Here is a 23,002-nt window from a genome sequence, read left to right as displayed (position 1 = left end):
CCTGCTGCGCAGACCCGTCTGCTCCTCCCGCATGCTCCTCCCGCCTGCTGCGCAGCGCCGTCTGCTCCTCCCGCATGTTCCTCCCGCCTGCTGCGCAGCGCCGTCTGCTCCTCCCGCATGTTCCTCCCGCCTGCTGCGCAGCATCGTCTGCTCCTCTCGCCTCGTTCTCCCGCCTGCTGCGCAGCGCCGTCTGCTCCTCCCGCATGTTCCTCCCGCCTGCTGCGCAGCATCATCTGCTCCTCTCGCCTGGTCCTCCCGCCTGCTGCGCAGCGCCGTCTGCTCCTCCCGCATGCTCCTCCCGCCTGCTGCGCAGCATCGTCTGCTCCTCTCGCCTGGTCCTCCCGCCTGCTGCGCAGACCCGTCTGCTCCTCCCGCATGCTCCTCCCGCCTGCTGCGCAGCATCGTCTGCTCCTCTCGCCTGGTCCTCCCGCCTGCTGCGCAGACCCGTCTGCTCCTCCCGCATGCTCCTCCTGCCTGCTGCACAGCATCGTCTGCTCCTCTCACCTGCTCCTCCCGCATGCTGCGCATCGCCATCTGCTCCTCCCACCTGCTGTCTGTGGGATCATCCCCTCAAGTATCTGAAGTCATTAACCAGCAACATACACCAGTAAACACCAGTACAATAGACCAGTACCATACACCAGTATACACCAGTAACATACACTAGTAAAAACCAGTACAATACACCAATACCATACACCAGTATCATACACCAGTACAATACACCAGTACCATACACCAGTACAATACCCAGTTCAATACACCAGTACCATACACCAGTAAAAACCTGTACAATACACCAGTATACACCAGTACCATACACCAGTACCATACACCAATTCAATACCCAGTTCAATACACCAGTACCATACACCAGTACCATACACCAGTAAAAACCTGTACAATACACCAGTACCATACACCAGTATACACACCAGTACAATACACCAATTCAATACCCAGTACCACACACCAGTAAAAACCTGTACAATACACCAGTACCATACACCAGTATACACCAGTACCATACACCAGTACCATACACCAGTACCATACACCAGTACCATACACCAGTACAATACACCAGTACAATACACATGTATCATACACCAGTATACACCAGTACCATACACCAGTACCATACACCAGTACCATACACATGTATCATACACCAGTATACACCAGTACCATACACCAGTACCATACACCAGTACACTAAACCAGTATACACCAGTACAATACACATCAATACACATGTATCATACACCAGTATACACCAGTACCATACACCAGTACCATACACCAGTATACACCAGTACCATACACCAGTATACACCAGTACCATACACCAGTATACACCAGTACCATACACCAGTATACACCAGTACCATACACATGTATCATACACCAGTATACACCAGTACCATACACCAGTATACACCAGTACCATACACCAGTACAATACACATGTATCATACACCAGCACAATACACCAGTATACACCAGTATACACATGTATCATACACCAGTACCATACACCAGTACAATACACATGTATCATACACCAGTATACACCAGCACAATACACCAGTATACACCAGTACCATACACCAATATACACCAGTACCATACACCAGTATACACCAGTACCATACACATGTATCATACACCAGTATACACCAGTACCATACACCAGTATACACCAGTACCATACACCAGTACAATACACATGTATCATACACCAGCACAATACACCAGTATACACCAGTATACACATGTATCATACACCAGTACCATACACCAGTACAATACACATGTACCATACACCAGTATACACCAGTACCATACACCAGTATACACCAGCGCAATACACCAGTATACACCAGTACAATACACATGTATCATACACCAGTATACACCAGTACCATACACCAGTATACACCAGTACCATACACCAGTACAATACACCAGTATACACCAGTACCATACACATGTACCATACACCAGTACCATACACCAGTACCATACACCAGTACCATACACCAGTACCATACACCAGTACAATACACATGTATCATACACCAGTATACACCAGCACAATACACCAGTATACACCAGTACCATACACCAGTATACACCAGCACAATACACCAGTATACACCAGTACAATACACATGTATCATACACCAGTATACACCAGTACCATACACCAGTATACACCTGTACCATACACCAGTACAATACACCAGTATACACCAGTACCATACACATGTATCATACACCAGTACCATACACCAGTATCATACACCAGTACCATACACCAGTACCATACACCAGTACCATACACCAGTACCATACACCAGTACCATACACCAGTACAATACACATGTATCATACACCAGTATACACCAGCACAATACACCAGTATACACCAGTACCATACACCAGTATACACCAGCACAATACACCAGTATACACCAGTACAATACACATGTATCATACACCAGTATACACCAGTACCATACACCAGTATACACCTGTACCATACACCAGTACAATACACCAGTATACACCAGTACCATACACATGTATCATACACATGTATCATACACCAGTACCATACACATGTATCATACACCAGTACCATACACCAGTACCATACACATGTACCATACACATGTATCATACACCAGTATACACCAGCACAATACACCAGTATACACCAGTACCATACACCAGTACCATACACCAGTACCATACACATGTATCATACACCAGTACCATACACATGTATCATACACCAGTACCATACACATGTATCATACACCAGTACCATACACCAGTACCATACACATGTACCATACACATGTATCATACACCAGTATACACCAGCACAATACACCAGTATACACCAGTATCATACACATGTATCATACACCAGTACCATACACATGTATCATACACCAGTATACACCAGCACAATACACCAGTATACACCAGCACAATACACCAGTGTACACTAGTACCATACACCAGTAAAAACCTGTACAATACACCAGTACCATACACATGTATCATACACCAGTACAATAAACCAGTATACACCAGTATACACATGTATCATACACCAGTATACACCAGTACCAAACACCAATACAATACACCAGTACCAAACACCAGTATTGCACACCAGTATACACCAGTATTGCACACCAGTATACACCAGTATTGCACACCAGTATACACCAGTATTGCACACCAGTATACACCAGTATTGCACACCAGTATACACCAGTATTGCACACCAGTATACACCAGTATTGCACACCAGTATACACCAGTATTGCACACCAGTATACACCAGTATTGCACACTAGTATACACCAGTATTGCACACCAGTATTGCACACCAGTATACACCAGTATCGCACACCAGTATACACCAGTATCGCACACCAGTATTGCACACCAGTATTGCACACCAGTATACACCAGTATTGCACACCAGTATACACCAGTATTGCACACTAGTATACACCAGTATTGCACACCAGTATTGCACACCAGTATACACCAGTAACGCACACCAGTATACACCAGTAGCGCACAGCCTGCAGCAGAAGAGCAGGAGGATCTGCAGATACAGGAGGATTATTGCTGCGGCTCCAGCTCTGCACTGCGCGGCGCTCACCTCTGCACCGGGACTCGCTGGTTCTGCTTCTCTACCAGGTGCTGGTTCTGGTTCCTTCTCTACTTTATTCTCCCTCTCAGGGGTGGGGGAGGGGGCCGGGGAGCTCAGTGTTTTCCCGGTTGATCTGTGCAGGAAGGATTTTGCAGGTAACAGGTCCAGGTAAGTGTTCTCCTCTCCAGGCTGCACCTCAGGTTTGGGATCTTCTTCCTGTAAAGAGCGGAAATAGTGGTAAAGAAACAACATGAGGGTCACCTGAGGCCAGAAAGGTGGCTCAGTGGTTAGCACTGTCACATTGCAGCACTGGGGAATTTGGTTCCAATCCCACAAAGGACGACATCTGCAAGGAGTTTGTATGTTCTCCCCATGTTTGCGGGGGTTTCCTCCGGGTTCTCTGCTTTCCACCCACACTCCAAAGACTGATAGAGAATGTAGATTGTGAGCCCCGATGGGGACAGTGATGATGATGTCTGTACAGCGATGCAGAATATGATGGTGACTACAATGTACTACACCCTGTTATCAGGGATTTCAAACCTGAAAGCTACGCTGAGTTACATCTTATATTATACTCCAGAGCTGCACTCACTATTCTGCTAGTGCAGTCACTGTGTATATACATTACATTACTGATCCTGAGTTACATCCTGTATTATACTCCAGAGCTGCACTCACTATTCTGCTGGTGCAGTCACTGTGTACATACATTACATTACTGATCCTGAGTTACATCCTGTATTATACTCCAGAGCTGCACTCACTATTCTGCTAGTGCAGTCACTGTGTATATACATTACATTACTGATCCTGAGTTACATCCTGTATTATACTCCAGAGCTGCACTCACTATTCTGCTGGTGCAGTCACTGTGTACATACATTACATTACTGATCCTGAGTTACATCCTGTATTATACTCCAGAGCTGCACTCACTATTCTGCTAGTGCAGTCACTGTGTATATACATTACATTACTGATCCTGAGTTACATCCTGTATTATACTCCAGAGCTGCACTCACTATTCTGCTGGTGCAGTCACTGTGTACATACATTACATTACTACTCCTGAGTTACATCCTGTATTATACTCCAGAGCTGCACTCACTATTCTGCTGGTGCAGTCACTGTGTATATACATTACATTACTGATCCTGAGTTACATCCTGTATTATACCCCAGAGCTGCACTCACTTTTCTGCTGGTGCAGTCACTGTGTACATACATTACATTACTGATCCTAAGTTACATCCTGTATTATACTCCAGAGCTGCACTCACTATTCTGCTGGTGGAGTCACTGTGTACATACATTACATTACTGATCCTGAACTACATCCTGTATTATACTCCAGAGCTGCACTCACTATTCTGCTGGTGCAGTCACTGTGTACATACATTACATTACTGATCCTGAGTTACATCCTGTATTATACTCCAGAGCTGCACTCACTATTCTGCTGGTGCAGTCACTGTGTACATACATTACATTACTGATCCTGAGTTACCTCCTGTATTATACTCCAAAGCTGCACTCACTATTCTGCTGGTGCAGTCACTGTGTACATACATTACATTACTGATCCTGAGTTACATCCTGTATTATACCCCAGAGCTGCACTCACTATTCTGCTGGTGCAGTCACTGTGTACATACATTACATTACTAATCCTGAGTTACATCCTGTATTATACCCCAGAGCTGCACTCACTATTCTGCTGGTGCAGTCACTGTGTACATACATTACATTACTGATCCTGAGTTACATCCTGTATTATACTCCAGAGCTGCACTCACTATTCTGCTGGTGGAGTCACTGTGTACATACATTACATTACTGATCCTGAGTTACATCCTGTATTATACTCCAGAGCTGCACTCACTATTCTGCTGGTGCAGTCACTGTGTACATACATTACATTACTGATCCTGAGTTACCTCCTGTATTATACTCCAGAGCTGAACTCACTATTCTGCTGGTGCAGTCACTGTGTACATACATTACATTACTGATCCTGAGTTACCTCCGGTATTATACTCCAGAGCTGCACTCACTATTCTGCTGGTGCAGTCACTGTATACATACATTACATTACTGATCCTGAGTTACATCCTGTATTATACTCCAGAGCTGCACTCACTATTCTGCTGGTGCAGTCACTGTGTACATACATTACATTACTGATCCTGAGTTACCTCCTGTATTATGCTCCAGAGCTGCACTCACTATTCTGCTGGTGCAGTCACTGTGTACATATATTACATTACTGATCCTGAGTTACATCCTGTATTATACTGCAGAGCTGCACTCACTATTCTGCTGGTGCAGTCACTGTATACATACATTACATTACTGATCCTGAGTTACATCCTGTATTATACTCCAGAGCTGCACTCACTATTCTGCTGGTGCAGTCACTGTGTACATACATTACATTACTGATCCTGAGTTACATCCTGTATTATACTCCAGAGCTGCACTCACTATTCTGCTGGTGCAGTCACTGTCTACATACATTACATTACTGATCCTGAGTTACATCCTGTATTATACTCCAGAGCTGCACTCACTATTCTGCTGGTGCAGTCACTGTGCACATACATTACATTACTGATCCTGAGTTACCTCCTGTATTATACCCCAGAGCTGCACTCACTATTCTGCTGGTGCAGTCACTGTGTACATACATTACATTACTGATCCTGAGTTACTTCCTGTATTATACTCCAGAGCTGCACTCACTATTCTGCTGGTGCAGTCACTGTGCACATACATTACATTACTGATCCTGAGTTACCTCCTGTATTATACCCCAGAGCTGCACTCACTATTCTGCTGGTGCAGTCACTGTGTACATACATTACATTACTGATCCTGAGTTACTTCCTGTATTATACTCCAGAGCTGCACTCACTATTCTGCTGGTGCAGTCACTGTGCACATACATTACATTACTGATCCTGAGTTACATCCTGTATTATACCCCAGAGCTGCACTCACTATTCTGCTGGTGCAGTCACTGTGTACATACATTACTGATCCTGAGTTACCTCCTGTATTATACTCCAGAGCTGCACTCACTATTCTGCTGATGCAGTCACTGTGTACATACATTACATTACTGATCCTGAGTTACATCCTGTATTATACTCCAGAGCTGCACTCACTATTCTGCTGGTGCAGTCACTGTGTACATACATTACTGATCCTGAGTAACATCCTGTAGATCTTTTTATTATAAAAATGAAAAACATAACAATAATAATAACAGAAACATAACAAAATTAATAACCAGAAAATAAACAATGTAATGAACTGGTCCAGCCGCTCCCTCCCCCCTCACACACATATTATACATATATACACAATAATAACAACTTACACTGTGACATCTGGTCCGGTTACCAAACAAATAATAACAATATAATAAGTAAAATAAACAATAGCCGATAAAAATATATACAAACTAATATATACATATACATTTTTTTTATTTTATTTTTTTATATATATATTTTTTAAATAATATAAAATAAAAAAATAAATAAATACTAACTATACAAATATATACAAGACTAAACTAAGCACCCCACACTGAAGCCCACCATTCCCAACCCCGGCACTGACCTGAGAGCTGGTCCTGCGTCTATATCCAACGTCCATAGGCCAGATCAGGCAGTGCCAGTTTTTCCCCCAAATAACCAGTGTCCCAAAGCCCCACAAGATGAACCCACCTCCCCCCTTTTCCCTCCACCCAACCTAACACCTCCACCCAAACCCATATATACAATATATACAGAAACAAACAATACAATAACCACAACTGACAAAGCCCAAGTTCAGCGCCTGCAGCCCTACATCACTGTCTACTGATCAATAAAACAGCAGCCCACCACCAGGAGAGGAGATGACCAGACTAGGGCACACTAAAAGAAAAGCCCCTCCAGAGGAGAGCGGCCCTCCATGTACCCAGTCTCTCATACTCCAGAGAACGCACCTTCACCAGGTCACCGAGTATGGTCCTAAACACTTCGTCCACTGGGAGGATTTTCCGCTGCGTCGATACTAAGCACCGTGCGTTCCACGTGTGATACCTAACCACTGCGCTAACTAGAAATAAGGTGCAGCGGTCCCGACCACCCAGGTCCCCGAATGCTCCATAGGCCCATTCCGCATAAGAGAGACCGGCCAGCCGGGGCCAGCCAATGGAGGCGCCCACCCTGTTGTACACCTCTGTGTTAAAGGGACAACAAAGCAGGAAGTGGTCCATGCTTTCAAGCATGGTACCACAATGCTCCCGAGGACAGTTCCTGTCCTCAGAGCTCCTACACTTCAGATTGTCCCTCACACCCAGTTTCCCATGGAAGCAGCGCCAAGCCAAGTCCCAGAACTTCGAGGGGATCCTGATAGAATTCAAAAGATGCAGACCCACCCCAAGATCCCGACTTGGGCAATCCCTGAGTGCCACAGGCCTCTGAAAATGGGTCAACAGAACCCTTTTGTCAAGGAGCTTTCTTGGCAGAGTCCTGACCCCCCACATTCCCAGACCCCACCGGCGAATTACCTTCAGAACCAGGGTAGCACAAGCCGGGAGATGTCCATGCGGTGTGCGTAGATCCTTCACTTGCCCTCCTGTCTGCCATTCCTGGAAGAAAGGCTGAAACCATCCCTTACAGGAGAATACCCACGGAGGAGCCCTCTCTTTCCAGAGGTTTGCAATATTGATCTTAATGAAGGTATTCACAAGGAATACCACAGGGTTGACCATACCCAACCCTCCTAGTCTCCTCGTACGGTAAGTAACCTCCCTCTTGACCAGGTTCAGTCTATTCCCCCATAACAGTTGGAAGAACAAACTGTAGACCCGAGTCCAGAGAGGCTCCGGCAAGATGCACACACTGCCCAGATAGATCAGCAAAGGGAGCAGGCAAGTTTTGATCAGGTTTACCCTTGCCCTTAGGGTCAAAGACCAACCCTTCCATTGGTTCACCTTCTGAGTGGCGATCTCTAGCCTGCTGTCCCAATTTTGTTTGGGGTAATCCCCCTGGCCAAATTCGATGCCAAGAACTTTTACAGAGACTTTGGGTTCTGGAAGGGTGTCCGGGAGATCAAAACCAGGATCTCCTCCTCCCAGCCGGAGACTCTCACACTTATCCCGGCTGTTCTTAAACCTGGATGCCTCCGAGTAGCGATTTACCTCTGACATCAGCCATTCTGCCTCCCCATCAGAGGAAACAAAAACGGTGAAGTCATCGGCATACGCCACCACTCTCAGAGTGGCTTCCGGTGCTGCCCGGTCCATCCCGATCCAGCCAACGGTCCACGCTCCACCCTCCTAAGAAGTGGGTCAATCGCAAACACGTACAGTAGCGGGCTCAAGGGACAACCCTGGCAAACACCACATCCAACCTCAAAAGAGCTGCCAATCCAACAGTTCACAAGCGGGAAACTCTCTGCCCCAGCGTACTAGGTCTTAAGCCAATCAACAAACCCCCCCGGCAGGCCATACCTCAGAAGGACAGACCAGAGGTACTCATGATTAACCCGATCAAACGCTTTTGCCTGGTCCAATGACAGCATGTACCCCTTCCAGTGGCCAGCCCTACCCTGCTCCACCGCCTCTCGGACACAGAGTACAGCACTAATTGTACTGCGGCCCGGAACAGAGCAATGCTGGGCCCCCGAAAGGAGTCGGGGCGCAAATTTTACCAGCCGATTAAACAGCACCTTTGCCAAAACCTTCCTGCCTGCATTGAGAAGCGCTATAGGACACCAATTCTCAATGCAAGATGGGTCCTTACCCTTTGACAAGATGATCAGGGCAGACCTCCTCATTGACTTTGGCAGAGTGCCCGAGGAAAGACACTCATTGAATACCTCAGTCAAGAGGGGAACCAAGGTGTCCTTAAAGGTCTTATAGAATTCAGATGTTAAGCCATCTGGACCGGGAGATTTCTTTAGGGCAAGCCCTTCAATCGCCAACTTAACTTCCTCTTCCCTGATCATCTCTGTCAAAACGCCAAGAGAGGGGTCTACCCCTGGTTTGGGGACAGCTTCAGCCAGTAAATCCAACATCTCATCCCAATCCAGATCCCTCTTCCCCAAGAGGTGCGAGTAGAAGGATCTGACTACCTCCAGGATCCCTGATCTGGATCTTTTCAGGGACTCCGCAGTGTCAACCAGTCCTGTAACAACTTTACTATTCGATGACATCTTGCAGTTTCTGTAAGGGTCAGGCGAGCGGTACTTCCCGTAATCCCTCTCAAAAACCAAAGATGAGTGTCTATCATACTGACACCTCATTAGCAAAGATTTCACTCTTGAGATCTCCTCGCGGCTACCTCCAGTTGAGACAAGATGCTCGAGTTTCCTCCTCAGGCCCTGATACAGGCAATACCTGTCCAGGCTCCTGAGGCTCGAGAGCTGGGGGAAGAATCTCGCCACCCTTTTCTTGAACATCTCCCACCACTCTGACTTACTACTACAAAGATCCAGTAAGGGTACCTGGCTCTGAAGAAAATCCTCAAAGGACTGTCTTATCTCCGCTTCTTCCAAGAGAGACAAATTGAGCCTCCAAAAGCCTCTTCCCATCCGGGGGGTCTTTGTAACATTCAGGGAAAACAAAATCAAACAGTGATCGGAGAACTCCACCTCAACAACAGATACTGCTGAAGAGACGGCTTCCTCCTTTAAATACAACCTGTCTATCCTGGCCCTACAGTTACCTCTATGATAGGTGAACCCCTCGTGGCCTGGGGTGTGCCGGATGTGGACATCCACCAGGCGAGCCTCACTAGCTATACTATTAAGGGCGACGCTATCATAAGTCAGCTTGTCTCTGGAACCTCCTCTATCCCGGGGCCTCGTGACAGTGTTGAAGTCCCCTCCAAAGACTACCTGCCGACTCGTAAAAAGGTAGGGCTTGATCCTCATAAAGAGACACTTCCGGTCCCACTTAGATTGGGGACCATAGATGTTAATGAGGCGGAGCTCTTGTCCCTTCATGAGGACATCTAATATCAGGCACCTCCCCATTTCTAACTCAATAACCCGTCGGCATTCTACCGGTGCGGAAAAAAGGACCGCCACTCCACTATACGGCTCGGCCGCAAGAGACCAGTAGGAGGGCCCGAGTCTCCACTCCCTCTTTGCTTTATTCACCTCTGCCATGTTTGGCAGCCTGGTCTCTTGCAAAAAGAAAATGTCAGCTTCAACCCAGCTGAGAAAATCAAAGGCCGCAAATCTAGCCATATTTGACTTAATGCTGGCGACATTAATGGACGCCAGCATCAACGGAGTAGGTACCGCCATCATTGGTGATTGAGTTAGATGGCTTTCTTCTTCCCACTCCCCTTATCCTCTGCGTCAGACGAGGAATCCTTCCCCCTCTTTAACGATACAGAGGTGTCCATTCCCACATTTTTCCTTCTTTTTTCGTCCTTGTCTCCGGACTCTGGGCCAGTCCCTCCCCCCAAGGACCTTGCATCCCCAGGAGAAGGAGACTCGGCGCCCCCTGTAAGCTCCACTGAAGCTGGAACCTCACCCTCAGCCTCCTCCTCAGAGGAAGAGATGTTATCAAGGGCTTGGAACCGGTTAGAAAGACCAACCAGAGGGGAGTCGGTTTTACCTTCCTTAGGTACCTTGGTCAGAGCGGGAGAAGATGTTTTATCTCCCTTCTTTCTCTTCTTTTTGGTGCCGAGCTTACGCTTGTTCTCTAGCCACCGCTTATTATCCTCATCCATACTTTCATAATGGGAGGATTCTGAAGCAGAGGCGGTTTCCTCCCTGTGGATCCTCCTGACCTCCTCATCCAACTCATCATCCCTCGGGGCCTCAGCAGCAAGACTGGCATCCAGGACAGGGGCTGCCCCGGTAGTCTGGGGCTCGCCCCTCTCCCTCTCCTGTCTGCGCTTGTCTAGACGCCTCAGCTGGGCAGGCGTCTTTTTATTGCTTTTCTTCCCTGGCCCCTCAGCTCCCCCACCCCTGCTAGTCCCCTCCCCAGCAGAATCGGCCTCACGGCTTTCTCCCACCGGGGTCTCGACTGCATTAGCGAAGGAGCGAGGACAACGGCTGAATGGGTGACCCAACTCACCACACAGGTGGCACCTAATCTCCACACAAGAGGCAGCAAGATGGCCGACACCCCCACACAACACGCATTTCTGCCAGGTGCAGTTTGCACTGAAGTGTGTGGGGTCGCCGCACCTGTGACAGAGCTTCGGTTGCCCCTGGTAGAAGACCAGGATACGATCCCTACCGAGGAAGGCAGATGATGGAATGTGGGCAACCTTACCACCTGAACGCTTAAGTTTTACCATAAACGTCCAGGCCCCTGACCAGATACCAAACTCGTCGCGGTTTTTCTTTGGCATCTCCACCACCTCTCCATACCGACCAAGCCACGTCATGATGTCATAGCAAGAAAGCGACTCGTTACGAGTCATCACGGTCACTTTCTTGATCTGGTTTTGGAGAGACACAGCCTGAACGGCAAAGTCTCGCCAGCCGGGCTCATTTTTTGCCAACTCATAATTCGTCCAGAAGAGCTCAAGCCCCTCCGGCCGAACAAAGCTGACATCAAACTCAGGCGTGGAATAGGGATGTATCAAGGCGTAGATGTCAATCGCCTTGAAGCACATCCTCAGCAGGAGCTCCACAACTTTAGACCTTGGAGGACATGCATCACTGCCCCTCCCCCGGAGACGGACCACATTCCTATGCACACTCCCTGGCCCGGCTGTTGGGAGGGACCACACTGTATCCCCCTCTTTTTGCTCTCGGAAGGCCCAGAGGCCATGCCTCTCTATCCAGAAGGATAGATCAACCTCTCGACCCTCTACCATTAGTGATCTCTCCCCCTTCTTTAGAGCCTCCAGAAGGCGCCGTTGCAACATGCCGTCCCCAAAGCCCAGAGACGAGGAGGAGGATGCCCTATTTGCCCCGGAGGTGACACTGGCATAACTCTGGACAGGCGTTGCCACCCCCGGGGGGGCAACCGGACCAGTGACCACATCAGCCCCAACAGCATCACCATTACCCACCTCCATCTCACCCTGCACCAAACCAGCAACCACACCACTGGACAATGAATTGGCCTCATTCACCCCCACCACCTCATTCATTCCTGCTGGACCAGTAACAATGGTGGATGACATATTGACCTCAGCATCATCAGGCACAAGGGGCTCAGTCACCTCCATAGAACGGGAGGCAACCTCACCCCCGGTCTTATGTGTGCCCTCCACATCATCAGTCGGTAATTTCTGTTTGGCATTCGGCATAATGCTCCGCTGATCTTTAGCTGCTGTGAGGGCCGCTGATCTTTAGCATCAGGATCCTCTGGACCAGCGACGCCAACACAAAATAGCACTTTAGTAGGAGGACTGAAACTCTCAGCCCCAGCAGCCCCTTCACACTGCCGCCGCTTCTCAACTAATTGATCAGGGGCAACAACATTCAGAGGCACCGAGGCTACCGGAGCTGCCCCCGACACCGGGCTGCTCCCCCCTCCCACTGAGGAGCGCACCACAGCATCGTGGCCTGACCGAACGCCCGCCGCCGGGCCGCCCTCACTGTCCAGCCTCTCGGCTGATGCACCTCCTGCTGCTTCCCAGCTACTAAAAGCAGAGACGGAGCTCTGCGCCTCACTACCGTGCTCTGTAATCTCCCCGCGCCTTTGCACCGGATCCACAGCAGAACCCGGGCTGGGCAACGGGGCTTATACAGCGAGCTGAGCCTGCCGCCGACTCAGGAGGTAAAGGGAGGGGGGCATAGACATAGCTTACCGCTTCCTGCAGGTTTGGCTTGGTCTTCTTTGCCTTTTTGTGGCCCCCAGGTGCCTCTTATGGTAGATCATCACCAAGATGGAAGTTTTGGAGGCACACTGGGGACTCCAGGAGCTTTATCTCGGCCATTAGCGCCCCTCCCTGGCCGCTGCTGTCACTGTCCTCCCCAGAGACGGCAGAACTGCGACCGTATGTCACTATCGCCTGTCCTGCAGAGAGCTCGCTGCACGTGGCCTGCGGGTGACTTTGCAGGCTGCCAGGTGGGGATTCCTGCTGGTCATCATCACTCTCATCATCCACCTGGCTCTCATGCTGCAGCCTCATCTGCCTTTGCTCTCTGTTATCAGCCATTCTCTGAATCGGTCTTCATTAATTAGTTTTTCCTTAAATGGACCACTCTGCTCCCTGATGACAGCTTTCCTTAGTTCCAGCACATTAATCTCAGTTGTTAGCCTCTTTATCTCAGCCTGGAGCTTTGTATTCCTCGATTTGGAGGCACCTGCAGCTTTGGCGCTTGTGCAGCGCAGCTCCTCCCGAAGCCTCCTGACCAGCTTACTCGCATCTTCATACTCACGGAGGTGGATCATGACCCGGGAGGCATAGGTGGACACAGACTCCCGGGGTCTCTGCAGCGCCCAACCCTCCTCAGTGAGGTCGGCCTCACCTCCGTGAGCACTCAGCTTTCCTCCGGAAGGAGCACCATCATGTACGCTGTCAGGCTTTTACTCCAAGCTGGAAGCCTTGCGGCTTCTAGGAGTCTCCACAGTCCCAGGGGGAGTAGGAGCCACATTGCTGCGACTCCTGGTGGAGCGTCTCACCCCCGAGTCCTCCGATGTGCAGGCCGGTTGCTGGTTTCTCCTGCCCCCCGCCGGCCTGGTTTGGGAAGCAGAAGCCTGGGACTTGGCTCCATCACTCATCCCAGGAAACCCACTCCCTCCCTGGGTAGGAGAGAGAGCAGATCCCCAGGTGGAGAGGTGTTGGTTCTCTGGAGCTCAGGAGCGCACAGCAGGATCTGCAGCCACCACACCCACAATCACCACAGTGAACAACAGCTGATCAAAGCTGCACTCACTATTCTGCTGGTGCAGTCACTGTTTTCATACATTACATTACTGATCCGGAGTTACATCCTGCATTATACTCCGGAGCTGCGCTCACTGTGGGATATATTTTGAGTCGTGCACCATTCACCCCTGCTGTTACTCACCATTGTATCTGACACATCCACGTCGTCGTACAGGTCGTCCTGCTGACTCCTCCCATTGCGCGGGTTGTCTATGTATGTGTTCGGCTCAGAGTATTTCCTCTGCATCAAGCTGCAAAGAAGTGAAACGATGAATGACCGGAGGGGGCGCTGGTGACTGCACTGTTGGGGATGTTGATCATGTATATAAAGCAACGCTGAGCGCTGGAAATAGTGCTGTGCAGTCTGCTTAGAGTCTGTACTGTGTCTATGCAGCAGCAGACATTGTGTCTGGCAGTATTATATGTGAACTCTATGGCAGTATTATATGTGTACTGACCCTAGACAACTATATCCATACATCCCTCATGAAAATGGCGACTTCAGATACTCACAAAAATGAGTTTTTGGCGGCGCTCACGATGCAGGAAACGCGCTCAGCGTCAACGTAGTCATAGTTGAATTCCTCTGGATCAGTTTTTGAGCCAGATTCAGACAAGAGAAGCCCCAGCCAGTGGCCCATGTCCTCCGAAGACTTCGCCTATTGTAAAATGCGGAACATGAAAATAGCGAAATGAGAGCAACAAATTTCAAATTGTCACCAAATAGTCAAAGATTCTGCAGATAAAGGAAAAACGCTCATTTCTGAGAAAGGACAAGCTCTAAACACCAAATCCAGAGGAAGGAGAAATATTTCATGACAAATTCAAGAGATGACGATTATGTGAAATCTTCAAAGGAAGTTCTGACATCCAGAAGCCGTGAGAAACGCACAGAGGTCTTCTAAGAAAACTGACAATAAACATCATCTCCACCAGAGGGCGGCAGAGTCTACAACTGCGAGGAAACCTATACAAGGTGCTGTATTATAGTAGTTATATTCTTGTACATAGGAGCTGTATTATAGTAGTTATATTCTTGTACATAGGGGAAGTATTATAGTAGTTATATTCTTGTACATAGGAGCAGTATTATAGTAGTTATATTCTTGTACATAGGAGCAGTATTATAGTAGTTATATTCTTGTACATAGGGAGCAGTATTATAGTAGTTATATTCTTGTACATAGGAGCAGTATTATAGTAGTTATATTCTTGTACATAGGAGCAGTATTATAGTAGTTATATTCTTGTACATAGGAGCAGTATTATAGTAGTTATATTCTTGTACATAGGAGCAGTATTATAGTAGTTATATTCTTGTACATAGGAGCAGTATTATAGTAGTTATATTATTGTACATGGGGAGCAGTATTATAGTAGTTATATTCTTGTACATAGGAGCAGTATTATAGTAGTTATATTCTTGTAAATAGGAAGCAGTATTATAGTAGTTATATTCTTGTACATAGGGGGCAGTATTATAGTAGTTATATTCTTGTATATAGGGGGCAGTATTATAGTAGTTATATTCTTGTATATAGGGGGCAGTATTATAGTAATTATATTCTTGTACATAGGGGCAGTATTATAGTAGTTATATTCTTGTATATAGGGGGCAGTATTATAGTAGTTATATTCTTGTACATAGGGGGCAGCATTCATAGTAGTTATATTCTTGTACATAGGGGACAGTATTATAGTAATTATATTCTTGTACATAGGAAGCAGTATTATAGTAGTTATATTCTTGTACATAGGGAGCGGTATTATAGTAGTTATATCCATGTACATAGGGATCAGTATTATAGTAGTTATATTCTTGTACATAGGGGGCAGTATTATAGTAGTTATATTCTTGTACATAGGGGCAGTATTATAGTAGTTATATTCTTGTACATAGGGGGCAGTATTATAGTAGTTATATTCTTGTACATAGGGTCAGTATTATAGCAGCTATATTCTTGTACATAGGAGCAGTATTATAGTAGTTATATTCTTGTACATAGGGAGCAGTATTATAGTAGTTATATTCTTGTACATAGGGAGCAGTATTATAGTAGTTATATTCTTGTACATAGAGAGCAGTATTATAGTAGTTATATTCTGGTAGATAGGAGCAGTATTATAGTAGTTATATTCTTGTACATAGGAGCAGTATTATAGTAGTTATATTCTTGGATATAGGGGCAGTATTATAGTAGTTATATTCTTGTACATAGGAAGCAGTATTATAGTAGTTATATTCTTATACATAGGAGCAGTATTATAGTAGTTATATTCTAGTACATAGGGAGCAGTATTATAGTAGTTATATTCTTGTACATAGGGGGCAGTATTATAGTAGTTATATTCTTGTACATAGGGGACAGTATTATAGTAGTTATATTCTTGTACATAGGGGACAGTATTATAGTAGTTATATTCTTGTACATAGGGGACAGTATTATAGTAGTTATATTCTTGTACATAGGGGGCAGTATTATAGTAGTTATATTCTGGTAGATAGGAGCAGTATTATAGTAGTTATATTCTTGTATATAGGAGCAGTATTATAGTAGTTATATTCTTGTACATAGGGGACAGTATTATAGTAGTTATATTCTTGTACATAGGGGACAGTATTATAGTAGTTATATTCTTGTACATAGGGGGCAGTATTATAGTAGTTATATTCTTGTACATAGGAGCAGTATTATAGTAGTTATATTCTTGTATATAGGAGCAGTATTATAGTAGTTATATTCTTGTACATAGGAGCAGTATTATAGTAGTTATATTCTTGTACATAGGGGGCAGTATTATAGTAGATATATTCTTGTACATAGGGGGCAGTATTATAGCAGTTATATTCTTGTACATAGGGGGCAGTATTATAGTAGATATATTCTTGTACATAGGGGGCAGTATTATAGCAGTTATATTATTGTACATAGGGGGCAGTATTATAGCAGTTATATTATTGTACATAGGGGCAGTATTATAGTAGTTATATTCTTGTACATAGGGGGCAGTATTATTGTAGCTATATTCTTGTACATAGGGGCAGTATTATAGTAGTTATATTCTTGTACATAGGGGGCAGTATTATAGTAGTTATATTCTTGTACATAGGGGGCAGTATTATAGTAGTTATATTCTTGTACATAGGGGGCAGTATTATTGTAGCTATATTCTTGTACATAGGGGCAGTATTATAGTAGTTATATTCTTGTACATAGGGGCAGTATTATAGTAGTTATATTCTTGTACATAGGGGGCAGTATTATAGTAGTTATATTCTTGTACATAGGAGCAGTATTATAGTAGTTATATTCTTGTATATAGGAGCAGTATTATAGTAGTTATATTCTTGTACATAGGGAGCAGTATCATAGCAGTTATATTCTTGTACATAGGGAGCAGTATTATAGTAGTTATATTCTTGTACATAGTAGCAGTATTATAGTAGTTATATTCTTGTACATAGGGGGCAGTATTATAGTAGATATATTCTTGTACATAGGGGGCAGTATTATAGCAGTTATATTATTGTACATAGGGGGCAGTATTATAGCAGTTATATTATTGTACATAGGGGCAGTATTATAGTAGTTATATTCTTGTACATAGGGGGCAGTATTATTGTAGCTATATTCTTGTATATAGGGGCAGTATTATAGTAGTTATATTCTTGTACATAGGGGGCAGGATTATAGTAGTTATATTCTTGTACATAGGGGGCAGTATTATAGTAGTTATATTCTTGTACATAGGAGCAGTATTATAGTAGTTATATTCTTGTACATAGTAGCAGTATTATAGTAGTTATATTCTTGTACATAGGGGGCAGTATTATAGTAGATATATTCTTGTACATAGGGGGCAGTATTATAGCAGTTATATTATTGTACATAGGGGGCAGTATTATAGCAGTTATATTATTGTACATAGGGGCAGTATTATAGTAGTTATATTCTTGTACATAGGGGGCAGTATTATTGTAGCTATATTCTTGTACATAGGGGCAGTATTATAGTAGTTATATTCTTGTACATAGGGGCAGTATTAAAGTAGTTATATTCTTGTACATAGGGGCAGTATTATAGTAGTTATAGTCTTGTACATAGGAGCAGTATTATAGTAGTTATATTCTTGTACATAGAGACGGTATTATAGTAGTTATATTCTTGTACATAGGGGGCAGTATTATAGTAGTTATATTCTTGTACATAGGAGCTGTATTATTGTAGCTATATTCTCATACATAGGGGGCAGTATTATAGTAGTTATATTCTTGTACATAGGGGCAGTATTATAGTAGTTATATTATTGTACATAGGGAGCTGTATTATAGTAGTTATATTCTTGTACATAGGGGGCAGTATTATAGTAGTTATATTCTTGTACATAGGGGGAAGTATTATAGTAGTTATATTCTTGTACATAGGGGCAGTATTATAATAGTTATATTCTTGTACATAGGGAGCAGTATTATAGTAGTTATATTATTGTACATAGGGGCAGTATTATAGTAGTTATATTCTTGTACATAGGGGCAGTATTATAGTAGTTATATTCTTGTACATAGGAGCAGTATTATAGTAGTTATATTCTTGTACATAGGGGCAGTATTATAGTAGTTATATTCTTGTACATAGGGGTAGTATTATAGTAGTTATATTCTTGTACATAGGGGGCAGTATTATAGTAGTTATATTCTTGTACATAGGAGCAGTATTATAGTAGTTATATTCTTGTACATAGGAGCAGTATTATAGTAGTTATATTCTTGTACATAGGGGCAGTATTATAGTAGTTATATTCTTGCACATAGGAGCAGAATTATAGTAGATATATTCTTGTACATAGGGGGCAGTATTATAGTAGTTATATTCTTGTACATAGGAGCAGTATTATAGTAGTTATATTCTTGTACATAGGGGCAGTATTATAGTAGTTATATTCTTGCACATAGGAGCAGAATTATAGTAGTTATATTCTTGTACATAGGAGCAGTATTATAGTAGTTATATTCTTGTACATAGGGGGCAGTATTATAGTAGTTATATTCTTGTACATAGGAGCAGTATTATAGTAGTTATATTCTTGTACATAGGGGGCAGTATTATAGTAGTTATATTCTTGTACATAGGGGCAGTATTATAGTAGTTATATTCTTGTAAATAGGAGCAGTATTATAGTAGTTATATTCTTGTACATAGGGGGCAGTATTATAGTAGTTATATTCTTGTATATAGGAGCAGTATTATAGTACTTATATTCCTGTACATAGGGGGCAGTATTATAGTAGTTATATTCTTGTACATAGGGGCAGTATTATAGTAGCTATATTCTTGCACATAGGAGCAGTATTATAGTAGATATATTCTTGTACATAGGAGCAGTATTATAGTAGTTATATTCTTGTACATAGGGGGCAGTATTATAGTAGCTATATTCTTGTACATTGGGAACAGTATTATAGTAGTTATATTCCTGTACATAGGGGCAGTATTATAGTAGATATATTCTTGTACATAGGGGGCAGTATTATAGTAGTTATATTCTTGTACATAGGAGCAGTATTATAGTAGTTATATTCTTGTATATAGGAGCAGTATTATAGTAGTTATATTCTTGTACATAGGGAGCAGTATCATAGCAGTTATATTCTTGTACATAGGGAGCAGTATTATAGTAGTTATATTCTTGTACATAGTAGCAGTATTATAGTAGTTATATTCTTGTACATAGGGGGCAGTATTATAGTAGATATATTCTTGTACATAGGGGGCAGTATTATAGCAGTTATATTATTGTACATAGGGGGCAGTATTATAGCAGTTATATTATTGTACATAGGGGCAGTATTATAGTAGTTATATTCTTGTACATAGGGGGCAGTATTATTGTAGCTATATTCTTGTATATAGGGGCAGTATTATAGTAGTTATATTCTTGTACATAGGGGGCAGGATTATAGTAGTTATATTCTTGTACATAGGGGGCAGTATTATAGTAGTTATATTCTTGTACATAGGAGCAGTATTATAGTAGTTATATTCTTGTACATAGTAGCAGTATTATAGTAGTTATATTCTTGTACATAGGGGGCAGTATTATAGTAGATATATTCTTGTACATAGGGGGCAGTATTATAGCAGTTATATTATTGTACATAGGGGGCAGTATTATAGCAGTTATATTATTGTACATAGGGGCAGTATTATAGTAGTTATATTCTTGTACATAGGGGGCAGTATTATTGTAGCTATATTCTTGTACATAGGGGCAGTATTATAGTAGTTATATTCTTGTACATAGGGGCAGTATTAAAGTAGTTATATTCTTGTACATAGGGGCAGTATTATAGTAGTTATAGTCTTGTACATAGGGGCAGTATTATAGTAGTTATAGTCTTGTACATAGGAGCAGTATTATAGTAGTTATATTCTTGTACATAGAGACGGTATTATAGTAGTTATATTCTTGTACATAGGGGGCAGTATTATAGTAGTTATATTCTTTTACATAGGAGCTGTATTATTGTAGCTATATTCTCATACATAGGGGGCAGTATTATAGTAGTTATATTCTTGTACATAGGGGCAGTATTATAGTAGTTATATTATTGTACATAGGGAGCTGTATTATAGTAGTTATATTCTTGTACATAGGGGGCAGTATTATAGTAGTTATATTCTTGTACATAGGGGGAAGTATTATAGTAGTTATATTCTTGTACATAGGGGCAGTATTATAATAGTTATATTCTTGTACATAGGGAGCAGTATTATAGTAGTTTTATTATTGTACATAGGGGCAGTATTATAGTAGTTATATTCTTGTACATAGGGGCAGTATTATAGTAGTTATATTCTTGTACATAGGAGCAGTATTATAGTAGTTATATTCTTGTACATAGGGGCAGTATTATAGTAGTTATATTCTTGTACATAGGGGTAGTATTATAGTAGTTATATTCTTGTACATAGGGGGCAGTATTATAGTAGTTATATTCTTGTACATAGGAGCAGTATTATAGTAGTTATATTCTTGTACATAGGAGCAGTATTATAGTAGTTATATTCTTGTACATAGGGGCAGTATTATAGTAGTTATATTCTTGCACATAGGAGCAGAATTATAGTAGATATATTCTTGTACATAGGGGGCAGTATTATAGTAGTTATATTCTTGTACATAGGAGCAGTATTATAGTAGTTATATTCTTGTACATAGGGGCAGTATTATAGTAGTTATATTCTTGCACATAGGAGCAGAATTATAGTAGTTATATTCTTGTACATAGGAGCAGTATTATAGTAGTTATATTCTTGTACATAGGGGGCAGTATTATAGTAGTTATATTCTTGTACATAGGAGCAGTATTATAGTAGTTATATTCTTGTACATAGGGGGCAGTATTATAGTAGTTATATTCTTGTACATAGGGGCAGTATTATAGTAGTTATATTCTTGTAAATAGGAGCAGTATTATAGTAGTTATATTCTTGTACATAGGGGGCAGTATTATAGTAGTTATATTCTTGTATATAGGAGCAGTATTATAGTACTTATATTCCTGTACATAGGGGGCAGTATTATAGTAGTTATATTCTTGTACATAGGGGCAGTATTATAGTAGCTATATTCTTGCACATAGGAGCAGTATTATAGTAGATATATTCTTGTACATAGGAGCAGTATTATAGTAGTTATATTCTTGTACATAGGGGGCAGTATTATAGTAGCTATATTCTTGTACATTGGGAACAGTATTATAGTAGTTATATTCCTGTACATAGGGGCAGTATTATAGTAGATATATTCTTGTACATAGGGGGCAGTATTATAGTAGTTATATTCTTGTACATAGGAGCAGTATTATAGTAGTTATATTCTTGTATATAGGAGCAGTATTATAGTAGTTATATTCTTGTACATAGGGAGCAGTATCATAGCAGTTATATTCTTGTACATAGGGAGCAGTATTATAGTAGTTATATTCTTGTACATAGTAGCAGTATTATAGTAGTTATATTCTTGTACATAGGGGGCAGTATTATAGTAGATATATTCTTGTACATAGGGGGCAGTATTATAGCAGTTATATTATTGTACATAGGGGGCAGTATTATAGCAGTTATATTATTGTACATAGGGGCAGTATTATAGTAGTTATATTCTTGTACATAGGGGGCAGTATTATTGTAGCTATATTCTTGTATATAGGGGCAGTATTATAGTAGTTATATTCTTGTACATAGGGGGCAGGATTATAGTAGTTATATTCTTGTACATAGGGGGCAGTATTATAGTAGTTATATTCTTGTACATAGGAGCAGTATTATAGTAGTTATATTCTTGTACATAGTAGCAGTATTATAGTAGTTATATTCTTGTACATAGGGGGCAGTATTATAGTAGATATATTCTTGTACATAGGGGGCAGTATTATAGCAGTTATATTATTGTACATAGGGGG

General features: G+C 43.0%; 1 protein-coding gene across 1 annotated transcript in view; it reads right to left on the bottom strand.

Annotated features, from left to right (window-relative positions):
• AFAP1L2 (actin filament associated protein 1 like 2) overlaps positions 1-23,002 on the bottom strand; it is a 195,719-nt gene that overhangs the window by 27,095 nt on the left and 145,622 nt on the right. The window contains exons 12-14 of the mRNA XM_073684655.1: positions 15,049-15,194; positions 14,678-14,786; positions 3,692-3,898 (exon numbers count right to left, since the gene is read on the bottom strand). Coding sequence (XP_073540756.1) covers positions 3,692-3,898; positions 14,678-14,786; positions 15,049-15,194 — 462 coding nt within the window. The remainder of the gene's footprint in view (positions 1-3,691; positions 3,899-14,677; positions 14,787-15,048; positions 15,195-23,002) is intronic.

Source organism: Phyllobates terribilis, unplaced genomic scaffold, assembly GCF_046119375.1.
Source record: "Phyllobates terribilis strain yellow unplaced genomic scaffold, ASM4611937v1 Scaffold_5__5_contigs__length_657084704, whole genome shotgun sequence".
Lineage (NCBI taxonomy): Eukaryota > Metazoa > Chordata > Amphibia > Anura > Dendrobatidae > Phyllobates > Phyllobates terribilis.
Note: the sequence above shows the minus strand (reverse complement) of the source record. Positions and strands in the feature narration are given on the sequence as shown.